Source organism: Canis aureus, chromosome 29, assembly GCF_053574225.1.
Source record: "Canis aureus isolate CA01 chromosome 29, VMU_Caureus_v.1.0, whole genome shotgun sequence".
NCBI lineage: Eukaryota > Metazoa > Chordata > Mammalia > Carnivora > Canidae > Canis > Canis aureus.
This window is the reverse complement of record NC_135639.1, coordinates 39639195-39659169: the sequence shown is the minus strand read 5'-3', so window position 1 is coordinate 39659169 and position 19975 is coordinate 39639195. Positions and strand designations below refer to the sequence as shown.

The 19975-nt window shown below is 35.9% G+C and overlaps 1 protein-coding gene across 5 annotated transcripts in view; it reads right to left on the bottom strand.

Annotated features, from left to right (window-relative positions):
* Positions 1 to 19975, bottom strand: part of PARG (poly(ADP-ribose) glycohydrolase) — a 117413-nt gene that overhangs the window by 53901 nt on the left and 43537 nt on the right. For all 5 annotated transcript variants that reach the window (XM_077878581.1, XM_077878579.1, XM_077878578.1 and 2 more), the window contains 3 exons: positions 15415 to 15507; positions 10942 to 11099; positions 1565 to 1644 (listed from right to left, as the gene is read on the bottom strand). In XM_077878581.1, the coding sequence (XP_077734707.1) occupies positions 1565 to 1644; positions 10942 to 11099; positions 15415 to 15507 (331 nt within the window). The remainder of the gene's footprint in view (positions 1 to 1564; positions 1645 to 10941; positions 11100 to 15414; positions 15508 to 19975) is intronic.

Genomic DNA, 19975 nt, shown 5'->3' with positions numbered 1-19975 from the left:
GTAACTTTACATCCTAAAAACTTATAACATGTGTCATTATATTTCATAATGAACTAAATTACCATGTACAATGAAAAAGCCAGAAAATAAAATGTCTAGTTATAATTTTTTTCAGCCTAATTCCTAGTATTTATGATGGTTTATAAATTTTTAGTTGAAAAAACAAAACAAAACAAAACAAAACAAAAAAAAAGAAAAAAAAAGAAAAAACAAAACATTAGCATTTTCCCTCAAAGTAAACAAAATCCTAAAACTTAAGCAAGTTAGCTCTTAGAGAACTAAGACTCCAAGGACAGAAAAGTAAGCTCTGAATTACTTAGGTATAATAACAGAATTCATCCTATTTAGCAAAGCAAATTTAAGGTAGCAAAAAAAAAAAAAAATTCTAATTTTTCCAACAAATTATTACAAATCCTAATTTGGCTTTATGTCTCATAAACTCAAATGAGACTTCATTTCCTTTATTATTTCATTCAGTATAGAAAACAAAACTAAAAATAAATAAGCTAACAAGTAAGTAGCCCTCTATCAAAGAAGCATGGTTTTTCTGTTAAATATCAAAATTCTGATAACAGACTTCTTTCCAAAACTCTGAACAATGTTCAATGCCAATAACTTCAAAAGGAAAAAAATGCCAAGTGTAATGTGAGATTACACACTAAAGGAAGACTATGAGAAAACTGACCTTAGAATGAACCAATGATGTACTTAAGACAATCTGACAACCTGAATGATCAGAATTGAAAGGAATTCATTTCACTTGACCAGAGTTGATCTGCTCTATTTAGCAAAAGCAAACTTTAAGAAGTTCTGGTTTCCCTTATAAATTGACTTGGAGGAAAGGCCACTCGTGTAACTTCTCCCTTAACATTTACAACTATCCTATGAGGTAGTTGGTCATTATTCTCTTATTTTACTGATGAGGATACTGAGGCTTGAAAGTGTTAAGAAGCTTGTCTGTGGGCACCCAGCTCTTAGGGTAGGAGTAGCAGTACCAATCTATTATTATTAGCTGGTAATTTCTAGCCCTGGTTAGACCTCTACTACCACTGCCTCAGGTGTTACAATTAGTCTCTGGGAAAACAGTATGGTCAAGGTCCAAAAGAAAAAAGACAAACTTGTAAACACTAAGTATAACACTATTTCATAAGAACTCTACAAAGTGTGTAAAGGGGCTACAAAAGAGAAGGATGGTAGGAAGGCAACAAACTGGCTGTCCTCCGCAAATAAACTGTTAGTAGTCAATGCTTCTTAAAATAAAGAACACCCAAAACATATTTCCTGGACAATATACCTTCTTTTCAGAGTATTAATTTACTGTTTTTCACTCATGAAAACCTATTAAAGTATGTTCTGCTGATCTAATTTCAGAGTATATACAACTCATATGTATTTATAGCACACATTTAATGTATATAACATGCATAAAATCTAGATTATAATACTGAATTATTTGGTTTGGGCAGGAAGATGTACTTTGAACACAAAATGTTTCTGACCTGACACTTGATCTGAACCATCCCAATTAGTGATAAAAATTATATTAAGAATGAAAGGAATTTACTTTTCTCCGTGACTCTTCTAAAGTAGCAGAAGAGTGTTTTAAGCTTCTCTGGTTTTCTTGATGAACGTCCTTCGAACAACCTGAAGAAAAACAAAATAAAGAAAATAAAAAAGGGGTTTAAAATGCCTTAATGACTGACATTAAGGCAATAAAATATATTTAGCAACGAAATATATTGCTATCAAGGGAAGGCAATTCTATAATAACAGAGACCTGGAAAACTGGGTTCGAACGGCATCTGGAGAGGACTAAAACCAACTAGAACCAGGCTTCTTAGAAGTTGTTTGAGTCAGATGGCACTCTCTAACAACCACATTTCTCCCCTCTATCTTCCTCCAGGGAAAATGCACCATCTGGTCCTCCAAAGTCAATTAGGCTGGCGAGTTAATGCTCAATCATTTTCCCAATGGAAAATACTAATAATTCATAATATTACTGGGTAGTTAAATGGCTGAACAAAAATAGTCCCTGAAAAAAATCCACACGATTATACTGGGGGACGGAGGGTAGTGGGCAGTTATGACAATAACAAGCAGGTATGACAAAGTATTTGGGCACGGACCAATCTTTGGTAGTTAAACAGATACACACTTTGCACAGTAACCAAAACAGTGCCTTCATTTAGTTTCCAGAAACCTGGACTTGCACTACTTAGTCTTCTTCAAAATGACATAGCATTGTTAACGGTAACACATAATGCAATTTATCCTGAGGAAAGAAAAGCAGGGCTTTGGAAGCATATGACCTAAATAAGGAGTTTGCTAAAAGATTTCAAACATAAAAACATGCTTTGGGCATGAGATCTAGCTCTCCAAAGGCATTTGAAAATTATAAAGAAATTCTGCAGCTATAAATGATGAGGTATTATTTATCTGCCTCTAGTCATATGCTCTGGCATTACAACCAGAAACCCTTCAAGTAAAAGTTCTTTTTAATAAGTGCCAAAATGGGTAAAAGTTTTCATGATTAGAAAAGCAAGCTTATGTAACTATGCAGAGAGGGAAGAGTTAATTCCATAAGAAAATCCTACTGGCAAATTGAAATGAATTAGGAAAAGGGAAGTAAATGTAGATATCAAATGATCCTGTTTTTGATGATCTGAAATTCTATATTCAGGGTCATTTTCTGAGAAAACGATTTGTGTGAATATTTATTTCCTGAGAAGAATACTAATGTCAGAAAAGTATTTTAAACAAATTTAAAATCGAACTGATTTTTTAAAAAAAGGTAAAATTGAACTGATTTTTAAAAATAGTTTGAGTGTCTGTATGGGGGTGCCTGGGTGGCTCAGTTGGTTAAGCATCTGACTCTTGATTTTGGCTCAGGTCATGATCTCAGGGTTGTGAGACCAAGCTCTGAGTTGGCTCCACACTGGGCATAGAGTCTGCTTAAGATTTTCTCTCCCTTTGCCCACCCTGCCTCTTCGACCTCCTCTCTCTCTAAAAAAAAAAAGAAAGAAAAAGAAAGAAAGAAAGAAAGAAAGAAAGAAAGAAAGAAAGAAAGAAAGAAAGAAAGAAAGAAAGAAAGAAAGAAAGAAGAAAAAAGAAAAAAAAAGAAGACTGTGTGATAATTTTTAGTCATCTAAAAGAACATACTTATCTAAAATGTTTATCACAAATACTCCTAAAATCCAGCTGCCTGCTAAAAGAAAGGATCTTTGAGAGTACAGGTTTTAGCTTGGTTTCTTCTATCTATCCTGTCAACCAGGATGGAGTTTATTTAAATCAAAATGATAGTCAAAATGAAGAAGGCACTTGGCAGTTTAATTAAACATCCAGTATCAAATAAATATAATTTACTAAATTAATGTCTTGGGAACCATTGCAAAATCCCTTTCCAGGTTTACTACTTGGTAGAGAGAAACAGTATAAATATAAAGGCAGCCACCATCTTTTCTTAGAGATGAACTGATGTACTACATAACACAATTAAAGTTCCTCTTCCACAGAACTGTTGTGTAGTAAGGGAAAAAAATGGCTGCTGTCCTTAAGAAATAATTCTCCCAAACATAAAAAGTGTCCCTAGCTTCCATTTGTGGTCAGTTGTTTGTAAAATTGCACTTAAGTTCACATATTTCATAACCACGATGACAAATTAGTAAACCTAAGAGCCTTTTGGGACTACAGATTTTATTACCCTACCAATATTGACTTTCTTGGAAGATTATATGGCAGTAACTATCACACACTACAAATGAGCACCCATTGTTAATCTTGTAGGTCCTAACTGTATAGGTACAAAGTCGAGCAAAATCGCAATGTATTGTTAATTTGTCGGGCTAATTTCAAATCACTATGTAACCAAATATGCTTTCCCATTTTCCTGATGGAGCAGGAAGTGCCAAGTGAGGTGGAAGGAAGGAGAGACAAGGAGGTAGAAAGTCAAGGAAGATGAAGCAGGTTTGAAACCCTTGCATGAAATCTAAAATTCCACAACAGTGAAGTCTGAAAGTACTATGCATAGCCACCCAAATAAAATAAATTATCCTGATATTAAAACAAGTGAAAATAACATAAAAACACTGGCAAATCACATGAGTGAAAGTCACAAGAGAGACATAATATCTAAGAAGACAGTATCTAGGGGGAGGAGGGAGACAAAGAGACTGCGAAAGGAGTTCAAGAAAAGAGGAACACAAAAAGATGAGTCTCAGAGGGCAGAGACAAAGGGACTAAGAGAGATGGGGCTGGACAGAGGGAAGGAAGAGACAGAAATGCACCCAGAGAGACAGAGACTCAGAGAGAATGAGACCTTTTTATAATAATCAAGCACCATCTGATTTTTTAACTTCTCAACATCTATTTTTTTTAAATTTAGGTTTTCAACTACTGCCTGTGGTTTGTATTTGAAGGCCTTTTTGAGTCAGCAGGCATGTATATGTGCCTGCACTTAAACTAGACCACAGGGCAGCCCAGGTGGCTCAGCGGTTTAGCAACACCTTCAGCCCAGGGTGTGATCCTGGAGACCCGGGGTTGAGTCCCACATCAGGCTCCCGGCATGGAGCCTGCTTCTCCCTCTGCCTGTGTCTCTGCCTCTCTCTCTCTCTCTCTCTCTCTCTCTCTCTCTCTGTCCCACATCAGGCTCCCGGCATGGAGCCTGCTTCTCCCTCTGCCTGTGTCTCTGCCTCTCTCTCTCTCTCTCTCTCTCTCTGTCTCTCATGGATAAATAAATAAAATCTTGAAAAAAAAAATAGACCACAAAAACCCCTCTGCATGTAGGATGGACTTTTTGGCATTTAACTGAATATTAGAGAGTATTGAGAAAAGCAAACAGAAAAAGCCATTCAGGCAACTTTACTTTCATTCTAAACAAAACTTTTTATTTTTAAGGAAATAAGGCAATCAAAGGTCAGATACTTATTAACTCGTGTTTTCCTTTCCATATGTATAAATAAAATCACAGTTTAATAAAATCTTTCCCTGAATAGAATATTGGTAATATTACTGGAATTGAATTCTAGTCACACACACACGTCCCCTCATGTGATTTCAAGTTAAGGACTAATCCCATTAGTACACAGTAAATCAAACTCAACGCAGTATAACCTCCACTTTAAAATGGATGCAAATGATAATCTGGAACCTAGCCACAAAGTCATTTTTGGCTTTTCTGTGAAGCAATCTGCCATATGGCCCCAACAGCACTTTCAATCCAGGGAAGAGGCAGATGTAAAAGCCTCCTGGGCTGACCACTGCTGCAACCCACAATTAATCTCTGACCATCAGTTTCTAAGCAATCTCAAAAGCATCAATGCTAATCACATTGGAAGCCTTTATATGGATGTTTAGGCCCTGAAAGGCAAGCAGGGGAAAAGGTCAAGGATATTTAACATAACTAAGCAGGGCTGGAAGAACACAACAATAAATAAAAACAGGAAGACTTATTCAATTTGTTGACGTCAGCCTCCCACCACGTACTCTTAACCATTTTTATTATTCAATCAACTAGCTAGCCATAGCCCCTTTGAGGCTAAATACACTCACACACACATAACTCCCAACTGCCAGAAACTATAACCATAAATAGCAACTAGGCAAAAAAGAAAACACCACCACAACAAAATCCTCCATAATCAGCTTACCAAATGGCTCACCAAATTAGGTACTTGATCTTTCATAAGTCACATGAAAAAGGGGAACTTTGGGTCGTTTTCCATTTCTGGAGCACGGTCAGAGCATTTTGCTCGAGTGGAAGTAAGATATAATGAAAGAGCACCAAGTTTGAACAGAAGAACAGTATCCAAGTCTCAGTTTTGCTGACAAGTCACTTACTCTCACTGAACCTTAGTACAGAAGCTTCCCTACCTAGAAACCTCCGTAGACAGAATCAAAGTAAGCTGTCAACAGACAGCATCAATGATCATGTACAGTCATAATTTCTGTTTTTCTTTTTTGCTAGTTTAGGCTTATTAAACACATACCATCTCAGTGCAGCCAAATGCTGACATCCTGGCTGCTAGGATTCCCTAAATCAATTGTGGAGACTACCATAGGCTTTACCTGCCCTTAATTAATTTTCAACATTCTGGTGATCAAAAGAACATCCATCAGCCAGAATATAAGAATATACCTAATTTCAAATCTTCAACAGATTAAACTCTCATTTGGTGAAATGCTATTGAGATAGTATGAGTTTAAATCCCTTATGGTCATCCCTTATGATCACTCCGGGCTGATGAATGACTTTGGTTCATTTTACAGATCAAGAATTGTTTCCAAGGATAGTTCTAGTTTCTGATTAGCTATGATGTAAGAAGTACTAATCTGGTTTACTCAAAGGGAGGGCAGATAGCAGAATGGTTAAGGGACACAGATTCTAGAAGCCAACTTTATTCTGAGTTTGAATCCGAATTATACCGCTAACTTGGTGAAGTAATCAATCCTCTCTAAGCCTTCATCTTCTCAACTGAAAAATGAAAAAAACAATACCTAATTTATAAATTTGAAATATTAGGTAAAAAATAACAGTATGGTGATTCATACATAGTTAAGTATTTAATAAATATTAGGTATTATTATTATTATTATTAAGGATTATTCTTATGCAAAAAATTTCTCATGCCCAGCAAAGAAATCAACATTTGTTTACATAAAATGCTTATATTGTTCAAATCCATATTAAGAAAAATAGCTCAGCCTCTTTTCCTGTCAAACCTAACATGCTGTCACTCAGAGCCAACCAGCTCAGACTTCAGGATAAATGACCAAGCACAATGAAAAAGACAAATGCTCTTTCTTAAGATGTGCCAGCATTCCCGTCAGATGTTTAGCTGAAAAAAATGATGCTTTAAAATTAACACATGTATTAAAATTAATGCAGGTTCTGGTAATTGTGGCAGGAAATGGGAAATCACAAAAGCTAAGCCTTCTCAAGACTTCTTGACTATTACCTGTCAGCCACTCCAAACCTGAGGTCCATTTTACTATTGAGAAAAGAAGGCTGTTGGTGTAACAGGTGCCCAGTCCTTAGAGGACCCTGTGGATTTGTTTCTCTTACAGGCTGAATGGACAGTGAAGGGGAGGTTATGATACTGTGTCTATGGGGCTATAATTAGGAAGGAAGAAGCTACTACCCACACTAGTTGTTTGAAAAAGACTGAAAAAAATCTGTGGGATTCCAACCTCAAAATCAAATTACAAAAATCATCTACTCTTTTTATTAACTTTGTCTTCTGCTCCATTTCTGATCATTGACTTGTAACTACTTTTCTTCTGATTATAAAAGTAATATGTACTTATTATAAACAATTTCAAAAACACAGAAAAGGATGAAATAAAAGCATTAAATGTATTTATCTCACTACCCAATGGTAATCATACTTTTATTCATTTTTTTTGTCAGTCCATTTTCCATGTTCATACATGTTCCGATGTGAACATAGACGTGTATTAACAGATACAGATATTTTAACGTAAATGAGATCATGTTCTACATATAACTTTTTATTCCTTATTAAAGCCAACAATTGCTAATTCTATTTTTAAAGATTTCATTTATTTGAGAGAGAGAAAGAGCACGCTCCTGTGTGTAAGCAGGGGGAGGAGCAGAGGGAAAGGTATAAGGAGACTACATGCTGAGCTTGAAGCTGGGTGCAGGGTTTGATCCCAGGACCACAACCTGAGCTGAAATCAAGAGTCCTCAACCGACTGAGCCACCCAGGCGCCCCTATAATTGCTAATTCTAATCATGCTTAATCGGCTCCCTTTATGTGCTTTTTCTTGTTTTATGTGATGAGGAATGTATATGTGTAATTATCCACAGAGAGCTTTAATCTTTTCTGAGCAAAGGGCTATTAACATTTAACTAAGATATCAGACTGTTATTTGTGAAGAGTTTAAATACTGAATTCTTTTTTTTTTTTTCTCTTTAAGTAAACTCTATGCCCAACACGGGGCTGAAACTCACAATCCAGAGAGCAAAAATGGCATGCTCTATAAATTGAGCCAGCCAGGAGTCCTGAAATACCGAATTTTTCTTGGGTGAAATTTACCATCTGAAATTTGTTTTTTGTTTTTTTTTTCAATTTTTTATTTATTTATGATAGTCACACACAGAGAGAGAGAGAGAGGCAGAGACACAGGCAGAGGGAGGAGCAGGCTCCATGCACCGGGAGCCCGATGTGGGATTCGATCCTGGGTCTCCAGGATCGCGCCCTGGGCCAAAGACAGGCGCTAAACCGCTGCGCCACCCAGGGATCCCTGAAATTTGTTTCAAAATAGTTTTTGTTTGTTTGTTTTTTAAAGAAAAGGTGGGGTTGGATAAGTGAAAAAAGAACAAAATAAAAGATTCTGGTAAGTACTGAAGCTGGCTAAATAAACATGGGTTCATAATATTGTTTCCTTTATTTTTTAGTATGTTTGAAAATATCCCTAACAATTTTGAAAATAACTTTTTTGGAGAAGAGGCTCTCTGCTACAACCTTAACTTAGTAAGAGAATGCAAAGTTTTTATCTAAAAAATAAATTTAAAATGTCTATAATCAAGTCAAAGAATCAATTTAAGAAAGCTTGTAACTAAGACATCTGAGGGACTATCAAGATACATTCATTAGCTGACTACTCATCCCATGGAAACAAACTGTAAGTGGCTATGGAAACACTAATTTTAAAGCATTATTAATTAGAGCTACTGCTTACCAAAATCCAAAACCAGGAAAACATAAAACCACTGGGACTATCTTGAGAATTCTGGATAGAAATTTTATAATTTATAGTATCCCTGGTGATCCTGGAGCTAATCAAACATTTATTCCAAAAACCAGAAAGACTACTACTCTATGGAGATCCTTATTATTAATATAACTAATACTCTTCATGGAAACAGATAATTACATTTCTACAAAATCAAATTTCCACTGTTTACTTACATACAAAATTTGACCATTTCCTTTACTATATTAAAAAGAAAACCTGCAAGAGATGCATTGTCCTTAACTACGAATAGAAATAAATTCTTATTAATTTCTTAACTAAGACAAAAATTATAGTTAATAAACAGGTTCTTACAATTACAACTGCAGATACCAATGCTCTGTTTTCTCTCAGTCTTACCCCAAATACTAAATAAGTCAAAGGCAAAAACTTTAATTATACATAGCTTAAAAATAAAACATCTCCTAAATGCTAAGGATAAGATGCAGTTTGAAAAATAAAAAACAGCAGACTAAGAACAAAGGGTCTACGTTTTAGTCTTAGCACTCTGCCACTAATCAACTCTTTAAATGTTCCATCTGCAAAATTTATTTTCATTCACTCAATGTGGATTTATTGAATGCCTACAATGCATGAAATTTAATGAAAGGTAAGATCCCTATCCACACTCCCCACTAATGGGGCACATGAGTCGCTCAGTCCGTTATGTGACTGACTCTTGAGTGACTGACTCTTGATTTCGGCTCAGGTCATGATCTCAGTGTTGTAAGATCAAGCACTACATCAGGGTTTGTCCTCAGGGGGGGAGTTTGCTTGAGATTCTCTCTCTCTCCCTCTGCCCCTCCCCAGCTCTCTCTCTAACAAATAAATATTAAAAAAAAAAAAAAAAAAAAATCCCGGTCCCCACTGAAAGGATGAAACCCACAATTTTAACAAAGTAGGGTAGGCGGTACAGCAGGAAAAGTAGAGAACACTAAAGGCACGTGCCTGGTTGTAAAAACCTAGGTAGTGCCCTGGATGCCTCTCTTTACCCACTCATTGATCCAATCTGTCTGACTTGCCCTTCAAATGTCACCATACCTCCACCCCCACTACTCACAATCCCAGCTATCATCCTCTCCTTCTTGGTGCATTGCAATCGCCTCTCTAACTGGGTAAACTCATTGTACTATGGCCCCTTTCCACTCAGCACCCACACTGTAGTCAGAACAAACTTTTGAAAATGTAAATTTGATCAAGTGCATCAGCTTCCCCCTCTTCCCATACCAAATGACTTTCTATTGCCTTAGGAAGGCCTAGTAGGCATAGTAGGATCGCCTACTGGTTGTCATCTCCTTCTGCAACTTGTCCTCTCTGCTGCAACTGTACTGGTCTTCTTTCAATCCCTGAGGATGTCCTGCCACTTTTACCACAATGCCTTTTTATGTACCATACTCCCTGCCCAGAATATAATCATTTCTCCTTTTCTCCTGGGTAAAAACTCCTACTTACCCTTTCATACTTAGTTCAAACGTTATTTCCTCAGGAAAGGTTTCCTTTATTAAACTATACCCTTTCTAATTAAGCATCATAATTCTGTATACCTCCTCTTCCACATAACAGAGGTTCGTACAGACCTTCCTAAGAACCCAGAGGAATAGCAAACCTATCCTGGCAGGATCAGAGCTATCAGAAGTGCACTGATACATAAACTGATGCTCAAAGAAGAAATAAAAGCCTTGTGGATGAGAGAAGGCACAGAAGACAGAAACTGGTCTACCCCTTCTCTTGTGACCTGAAGGAACTTAAACTGTAGAGAATACTGGAATTGCTCCCTGTATATTTGAACTAAATGACTAATACTATTCTCTTAAACTTAGCTTAACATACTGACTCAAAATTAGGTTAACAACATGTTCCTCACAACTAGTATTTATACAAAGAGAATATGGTATCTCTTGTTGGGATTTTAAATAAATTATTTTATACAGATGACATTATTTTTCATTGTTTCCCCACTCCTTCTTAGTGTTGATAATGGAGAGAAACTGTACCATAACAAAAATTTTCATTGAACTTTATCTTGCCTGCAAAATAGCAAAAAAACCACTTAACTTACTGCATTGTAAAGGTTAAATTAGATAACTGGACATAAAATGTTTGGCCTATGGCAAATCACTGGACAAATATTAGTTCCTTCCACCCTTCTCTATTTCACTTTTAAAGAGGTGTTCTCTGAAAACATACCGATTGAAGTTAATATCTGGGTAGCTAGAATACTCAGATTTCATCTTAGCATTTCGCCGTGGAAATGTGCAGAAGAAAGCATTAGCTAAAAGACTGGCAATCTGTTCCTGTGACATTGTGATGGAATGATTCATCTTCTGTTTCAGGAGTGGTATTGGCTGAGAGAGGAAACAAAATATACAGACAAGAAGGGCAATAATTAGTTTAGCAATTTCAAAAGCAGAGGCACCAAATTGCATTTGCTAAATTAAGGCAGGAATAATTTCAGGCCACTCCTGAATCCTTAAATCAGCAGTACTGAAGTCAAGGGCAGTTCATCAAGGATGATTGGAAAAGTGTACTTGTTTGACAAACTGCAGATTTCTAATCAATAATAATGATAGTAAAGAGAACATAAACATTACTTATTAGGGGAAAACAAGATTGCTTTAGCAAGTAAGAAATAAAAACACATTATCCGTGTAATGAAAAACTAAACAATAAAAGAGAAAAATGCATCACTGAGTTTAGCCATTACTACATATGCTAAATTTTATTCTCACTTATATTTAAGATTGCTGGATAGAGCAATTTTTCTATTAGTCCTAAATAAAATGACCTAAGGAAATTCAATAAATAAATCTTTTCCTTCTAATTCTGAACCAACCTTCACTTTGACAATTTCTTTGAGACCTAAATCTAATTTTATTACAGCAATTAATAGGACATGTATAGACAGACATATGTATAAACTGTAAGAAGACAGGCATTTCCCTACATCATCACTTTAAGCCAAGAAGATATAGGACATTTTTTCTTCAGATTTTTTATGATGGAAATGTCTTCTAGTTGTACCAAATCCAAATCCACTGAGCTTTTCTTTTCAGGATAATCCACGGGACCTTATGTTCAGTGGGTTTTATTCTATTTTAAATGTTAAAACTACATGTTTTTAAAGACATGGTGGTAAAGCCAAAGACCAACTGCCAGTTTATAATATCAGTTGTAAAGTTTTAAAATGTTCCAACATAATATTTAAGATGCTTTTCCTTCTGCCTTTCAATAAGACCCAGAACTAGGAATCCTGGATATCTGCATTCATTTCAAACCAACTGTCCTGATCATATCTCAGGAATCAACATCAAAAATGAAACCTAGGAGAGGTAGGCAAGGCAAATCAAAACTGCAATGATGTAACAATTAACTTTTTTCTAAGTATCAGAAAATGTACATCAGTGCTAGAATAAGAGTGTGCTAGGAAAAAAAAGGTTAAATTTGCAGTTTAACTGTTTCTCTTGGGAAAATACAAAGACAAACAGAGAAAATGGAAAGAATCACTACAGTATCCAAATGCTGTCCTTTTAGGCCTTAGCAATTACCATTCCTAAGAAAGACGGAACAGAGAGCTCATATCGATTTCCATTTTCCCATCCTATACATTTATTTACAACCCAGCAAGAAGTTTAGAAAAGGTGACAATGGCAAACTGGTACTTAGTTTTAGTTAAAAATGAGCTTTTAACTACCATTTATTAAGTTATTCATAAAAATAACTTTAAAAATTAATGGTGGCATTTTAGGCTTAATGAAAGATAAACACAAACATTTCTTAACCCCCAAATAACCAAATAGTAGGATTTTATTTTTATTTTAATAGTACGATTTAAATAGAATAATTGATTTGTTTTCTTGGAGGAGAAATGTCTGAAAGCTCATACTTGGGGAAAACGAGAAGATGTAAATCTTATCAAGTGTTCAGCTAGATAAAATAAGGGACTGGTTTAACATGAACCAAGATCTTTCAAGAAGCTCATGTCCAAAATTCGTTTCCTTCCTTGAAGTTCCTTTTTATAAATCTAAATTTACCTTTTGGATTTGGACTAGAGAATGTTAATGTAATAAATTGTGAAGTAACCACATATACAATTTAATTTGCCAAAAATATCTTGATATCAAAGTGAAATATTAACTTTCACAGCAGAGATTTACTTTTCAGTAGAGTATATAAAAAACAGACTTAAAATGTTCTCCCCATTAATGGAAGAACAGAATTTTTTTGTTTTTAGCCAGGCCAAAATATAGAGGAGCCACAAGTCTGATTTTGTTCTACCAAGTGCTTTGTTATAGCTTATAAATTTAGATGTTTTTGAATATATATCTCATTACATAAAATACAGAAATGCTCTTGCCTAAGTGCAAGGGGAAGAGAAGATGATTAAGTGATTCATGTCTAAAAGGCTATATACTTATCAAGTATAAGTTCAATTATGAACTACACATTGAATTAAAAAACCATTTAACGGGGAACCCTGGGTGGCGCAACGGTTTAGCGCCTGCCTTTGGCCCAGGGCGCGATCCTGGAGACCCGGGATCGAATCCCACGTCGGGCTCCCGGTGCATGGAGCCTGCTTCTCCCTCTGCCTATGTCTCTGCCTCTCTCTCTCTCTCTCTGTGACTACCATACATAAATAAAAAAAAAAATTAAAAAAAAAAAAAACATTTAACTAAGCACATGAAACTTGGGGACACAAAGATGATTTCCCTTCAAAAAGAATATACTATAGTAGGGGTAGATATATAAAGATAAATTACAAAATAATGTTCTAAGTGTGACTTGAGTGCTACAGGAGGGATTAACTTTGGCCAGGAGAGGTAGGGAAGGTTTCGCAGGGGGATGTAAAAGTTAAGCAGAACCTAAGATGTAGTGAGATATTTTACTAGGTAAGGAAAAAAGCAAGGAAAGAAAAAAAGAGTGAACATGACACAGAAGCAAGCAAAAAAACTTCAAAAAAGACAACAAGAAGAATATTAATATGTATTTTCTGTGCCCAACAGAAAAGCTTATTTTGCACACAATGCATTAGTGATGTGAAATTAAAGTTACATAAAATTAGAAATACCACAGTAAAAAGCTAACAACTATGGCACATCAAAAACATAGAGTGGTTCTCAACTGAAGATAGAATGGCCCTCAGGTATTTGGTCATGTTTTTAGATTGTCTCAATGATTATGCTTGTGGTTTGGGGGATACCCCAAAGACAAACTGCAGTGTCACACACTACAGTGTGTGAAAACATCTCACACGTTTGTACACTGTTTCACCTAAAATGTCCCTAGGGCCTCTGTGAGGCAAAAGCATCAACAGAATCTTGGCTAGCATCCATGCAGCAAGGGGGTTGGCTCTAGAAACAAAAGACAGGCAAATTCAAGCCACTGTTTTCAGAAACATAGGAAGAAAACTAAAAAGAACAAACCAATAGCGTTTTATGGTAATTTGAAAATATGTCCACGAATTCTGATATTTCCTCCTTTTTAGAGATTTATTTTTATTGATTTTATTTTAGAGAGAGAGAGAGAGAGAGAAAGAGAGTAAGCATGCACACAAGCAGGAAGGGCAGAGGAAGAGTGAGGGAGAATCTCAAGCAGACTCTGCACTGAGTGAGGAGCAGATGCAGGGCTTGATCTCACAACCCTGAGATCACAACCTGAGCTGAAACCAAGAGTCAGGTGCTCAACCAACTGTGCCACCCAGGCGCCCAGGTATCTCCTCCTTTTAAGAGAGTCTAATTACCATCTCCTTGAGTGCAGGTTAGATTTAGTGACTAATTTGTAATCAACAGAAAGATAGCAGAAATGATGGTAGATGTCTTAAAAAACAAGGTCAAAAAAAGCACTGCCAATTTCTTGTTGTCTCCCTTAGGTGGCTTGTTCCCAGGAAGTTAGCGACCACATTGTGAGGACAACTCAATCAACCTATGGAGAGGGCTATCACAAGAAATTGAGGGCTTCTGCCAAAAGCCATGTGAGTAAATCAACTTAGAGGCAGCTCCTCCAGTCTCAGTGAAACCTTGAGATGACTACAGCCCTGACCAACACCCTGACTACAACCAGAAGAGAGATCCTGGGCCAGAACCACTCAGCAAAGCTGCTCCTAAATTGCTGACAGAGACTGTGAGATAATAAATGTTTGCTGCTTTAAGCCATGAAATTTTGAGGTAATTTCTTATGTAGCAATTAATTAATATACTCCCTCCAAAAAGAAATAATATTGGATTCTTTCCTTCATTTTTAAAAGCTAAAAAAGCACTATGAGCTCATTTGTTATATAACAACATCACTGTGTGGGGAAAGGAGAGTGAGGTAGTAGGCCATTTTGAAGATAAAATATTCTAACTCCATTAGTGTGTTTTGGAATAATAACTTTTTTAAGTTAGAGATTGTTTAAACAAAAACAGAATAGGAAGTCTCAGTAAGCAAACTTCAACAGTGTAAACTGAAGCTCAGAAATTGAATGCTGCATTTTTAATGTTCTTTTGCAGTATTCCCTCTAGCCTCTAACCTTTTCTTCAGTATAGCAAAATCCTTATAAAAAAAAAAACAAAACTGTTTCTCATTTCTCTCTTCTTTCTCTTTGACCCTGGCCATTAGAGTTTAAAAGAAATTCAATTTGTGAATCTCAAGAAAGCTACTGAGGAAGAAGTTATTTCGACTAACCTGGGTGCAAATATTTGGCAGACACAGTGCAATTTTCACCATATCAGGCAAAATGGACTGATACAAATGTTGAGCTTCTGCTTCTTCAAGTACCTGAAAACCAGTAAAATATATTAGTGAATAATAACCAATGAATAAATGTTTGTAATGAAATTATATACCTGCTCTTCATAAAATCCCATAATATGTGAGACATTATCAGTCTCATCAAATACATATAAAAGTACACCAATACATGTACTTAAGGTGAACTCAAGTGAACTTAAAAATTCATTTTCAAACTTACCTGACTTACCTGAATACTCTGTGAAAACTAATTAAGTATTCAAAATACCAAATATCTCTCATATCACACTTCATAATTAAATAAAACATCTGCAAATAAAAAACAGCACATTCTGCCCTTGGTTACTGCTAGACGACTAGGGACTCTCTCAGAAACCTTCAAGAATCCATCCAGCTTCAACAGTCTAAAACGTAAAGAAATTGCCATAAAAGCCATACTAATTATTTCACAGCACAGTGTATTTTTCAAATCTAACCTATGGGTAGTAAACAACAAGGTTTCTGATGACCTTAGAATTTTTCTTTTCTAGGCACCCTAGGGAAGTTAAAACTACAATTCCCACATCATAATTTGAAGCACAACAAAGGCAACATTCATAGCCCATTTTTGTCTTTTATAATTTCCTATCTCTGCAGGCTTTAAAATTTACTTTAGGTCTTTTGATCTAATTTCTCTCTAAAAAATAAGGGTATGTTTTTAAAAGTTCTGAAAATGAAAACACTATTGATTTGGAAATTAACTCATTTGGAATTAACCAATTAACCATTTGGAAATTAATTTGTTAAGTCAGGGTTAAATAAAGACATTTATCAACTTAAAATTACACTTGAACTAAAGGAGCTCTCACTTATAATCCAGTCTGATTCTGTCATTATTACAAAGAAAAGAAAACTGAGGCCAAGGAGGTTACCTGATTATCCTAGCTTGAGAAAGTCAATTAGCAACTAAATTAAAACTAGAACCCAAGTGTTCCCAACTCTACTACATTGCTCTCCCCACTTCTCATGGGATTAATGGGGATGCAGATGATTCACAAACCAACAGACTTTCTTCGTTATAAACTAGAATAAAGGAATATTCACTTGTCTCTCTGCAACTGCACAAAGTATGTGTGTAAATAGAAAAAGTAACGATTTACAGGGAATTTCTAACACTAAGAACTGTCTTTATACCAATGCTCTAAAATCCAACCTACGTTTACCTCTCTCTTTAAACTGGAACAGTGGGAAAACTAACATTGAGAATGAACAGAAAGGTATTTGCAACTCAGGGAGTTTGGGATTCAATCACAGATATATAGAAAACTATGTAAGTGAACAACACAAGACAATTATTAATTCTGGGGAAAACAAAAAAGTTGGCAAGAGTGGAAAAGCAATATCTTAGATATGTATAGTGTTTTTACTATTCTTCTTTAAAAAACAGAATATTGATCTTAACTGAAACAAATTTGATAACTATGGTGGGAAAATGGGAAGTAGAAATAAGGTTTTTTAAATTTTTTTTTAATTTTTTAAAAAAATTTATTTATGATAGAGAGAGAGAGAGAGAGAGAGGCAGAGACACAGGCAGAGGGAGAAGCAGGCTCCATGCACCGGGAGCCCGACATGGGATTCGATCCCGGGTCTCCAGGATCACGCCCTGGGCCAAAGGCAGGCGCCAAACCGCTGTGCCACCCAGGGATCCCAAGAAATAAGGTTTATGTTAGTGGTGAAGGGGGAAGTGAACAATAGCTAAATTCTAATCCTCTATAATGGGAAGTTAACACATTAAAAAAAAAAAAAGGTATAGGAAGTTAAAACTGGTATACTGTGTATCGTTCTATGCTATTTTTATTACATATACATTTGTGTAACTAACACCAAAATTAAGATACAAAACTATTTCACTATAATCTCTCTCCTGCTATCCATTTAGTTACACTCTCCTTCCTCCAAGCGTTCCTAAGCTCTAGCAACCATGTATGTTTTCCATCTCTGTAATTTTGTCATGTTACATAAATGGAATCAAATAGTATATTTTACAATTGACTTTTTCATCCAGTTTTAATACGTTTAAGATCAACTCAAGTTGATACAAGTACCAATAGTTATACCTTGTTATTGCTGAGTAGTCGTCCATGGTATGAATATACTATAGTTTGGGTTTTTTTTTTTTTTTAAAGATTTTATTTATTTATTCATGAGACAGAGACAAAGACAGAGACACAGGCAGAGGGAGAAGCAGGCTCCAGGCAGGGAGCCCGACCCAGTCTCCAGGATCATGCCGTGGGCCGAAGGCGGCACTAAACTACTGAGCCACCAGGGCTGCCCTAGTTTGTTTAACCATTACCTTACTGAGGGACATTTTGTTTGATTCCAGTTTTTGGCCACCACAAATAAATCTGCCTTTTACTTTCAACCTGCTTATATCATTATATCTGAAATGATTTCTTATAAACAAGCATCACTTTTTTATTCACTTTGTCTCTTTCAACTAGCAGATTTAGACCATTTACACTTAATCATGAATATGTTAGTGAATACTCATTTTTTATTTTCCATTTCTTTAATCAGTTATCTTTTTCCTTCCTTGTGGGTTATTTAAACATATTTTAGAATTCTAATTTTATTAATCTAAAATGTTTTTGAGTACATCTCTGAATAGATTTTATTGCCTGCTCTAGGCATTACATTATAGGTAAGTTACCAGTTTACTGGTGTCAACAGCGAGAGAAATTTTACCTTTGTTCAAGACCCTTTACCCTATCTCATTTATAATCTAATTGTCTTCAATATTTCCCTACATATATTGAGAACCACAGTGTTATAATTATTGAAAAGCAGTTAAAGAGAAAATGTCAAACACAATTTAGAACACAATCTATTTTATTTACATTTCCTCTTTCTGTTGTTCTTTCTTCATGATGTTCCATCTTTTATCATTTCCTTTCTGTTTCAAGAAATTCTTTTAGACATTTTTTAGGATAGGTGTAATAATGACAGTCTCTTCCTTTTTCTTCACCTGGGAATCATGGTTTCCCCTTTATTTCTGAGGAATATTTTCATTGAATATAGAATTCTGGGTTGATAGTTCTTTCCCTTTAGTCTTTTGAAAATACTGTATCATTTCCTTTGGTCTCTATGCTTCCTGATGAGAAATTCACTATCATTCGAATTGTTTTTCTCCTATAGGCAATGCATCACTTCTCTCCTAATACTTTCAAAATGTTTTCTTTGCCTTCTAAAAAGTTTGACTCTATGCCTTGGCATGGATTTTTGGGGTATATTCTGTTTGGGGTTCACTTGGCTTCTTCAAGCTACAGGTTTATGTCTTTTGTAAAATTTGGGAAAATTTCAGCTATTATTTCTATATTTCAGCTACTATTTCTTCTATATTTTTCAGCCCTGACTTCTTTCCCATTTCCCTCTAGTACTAAAATGATGTTAGATCTTTTGTTATAGCGCCAAAGGTCCTTCTGTTTTTTTTTTTTTTTTTTTGCCAGTCTGTTTCCTTTGTGTTGTTCAAAATGAGTAATTCTTTTGTTCTTTTTTTGAAGTTTACCATTTCTTTTTTCTGTCATCCCATTTCTTCACTGAGCTCATCCATTGCATATCTTTAAAAATTTCAGTTTTTGTATTTTTCAGTTCTAAACTTTCTATTTGGTTTTTCTTTATGGCTACTATTTCTTTGCTGGAACTATTTTTTTCATTGTTTTAAGCCGGTTTGTAATTGCTCATTGAAGCCTTTTGTGATGGCTGCTTTAAATTTCTTGCCACATAATTCTAACATCTGTTTTAGGGTTGGGATGCACTGGTTGTCTTCTCATTTCAACTCAGAATTTCCTGATTCTTGTTGAGAAGTCATTTTTTTATTGGGGATATCTTGGGTATTATGTTATGAGATTCTGGATCTTATTTAAATCTTGTTTTAGGGACACCTGGGTGGCTCAGCAGTTGAGCGTCTGCCTTTTGGCCCAGGGCGTGATCCCAGGATCTAGGATTGAGTCCCGCATCGGGCTCCTTGCAGGGAGCTGCTTCTCACTCAGCCTGTGTCTCTCATGAATAAATAAATAAAATCTTTTTTTAAAATCTTGTTTTAAAGATTTTATTTATTTATTTGAGAGCTAGAGAGAGCGAGCAGGGGGGATGGGCAGAGAGAGAGGGAGAAGCAGGCTTCCCAATGAGCAGGGAGCCCAATGCAGGATTCGATTCCAGGGCCCCGAGATTATGACCTGAGCTGAAGGCAGACACCCAAACGACTGAGCCACACAGGTGCCCCAAATCTTGTTTTAGCAGGACTTCTGTAACAGGGGAAGGCAAGAGCCGCATCATTACTGCCAATTTAGAGTAGAAACTCAAGTCCTCTATCTGTGAAGAGTGGGGGAGGCACCTTGTGCTCCTCGGGGGAGTGGCGTGGGGACCATGAGACTTTGAGCTTCCTTCTAGGACTTTATTGTATCTTTTCTAGGGCCCCACAAACCCTAGCTGGACAGTCTTTTCTCCACCTTTCAGA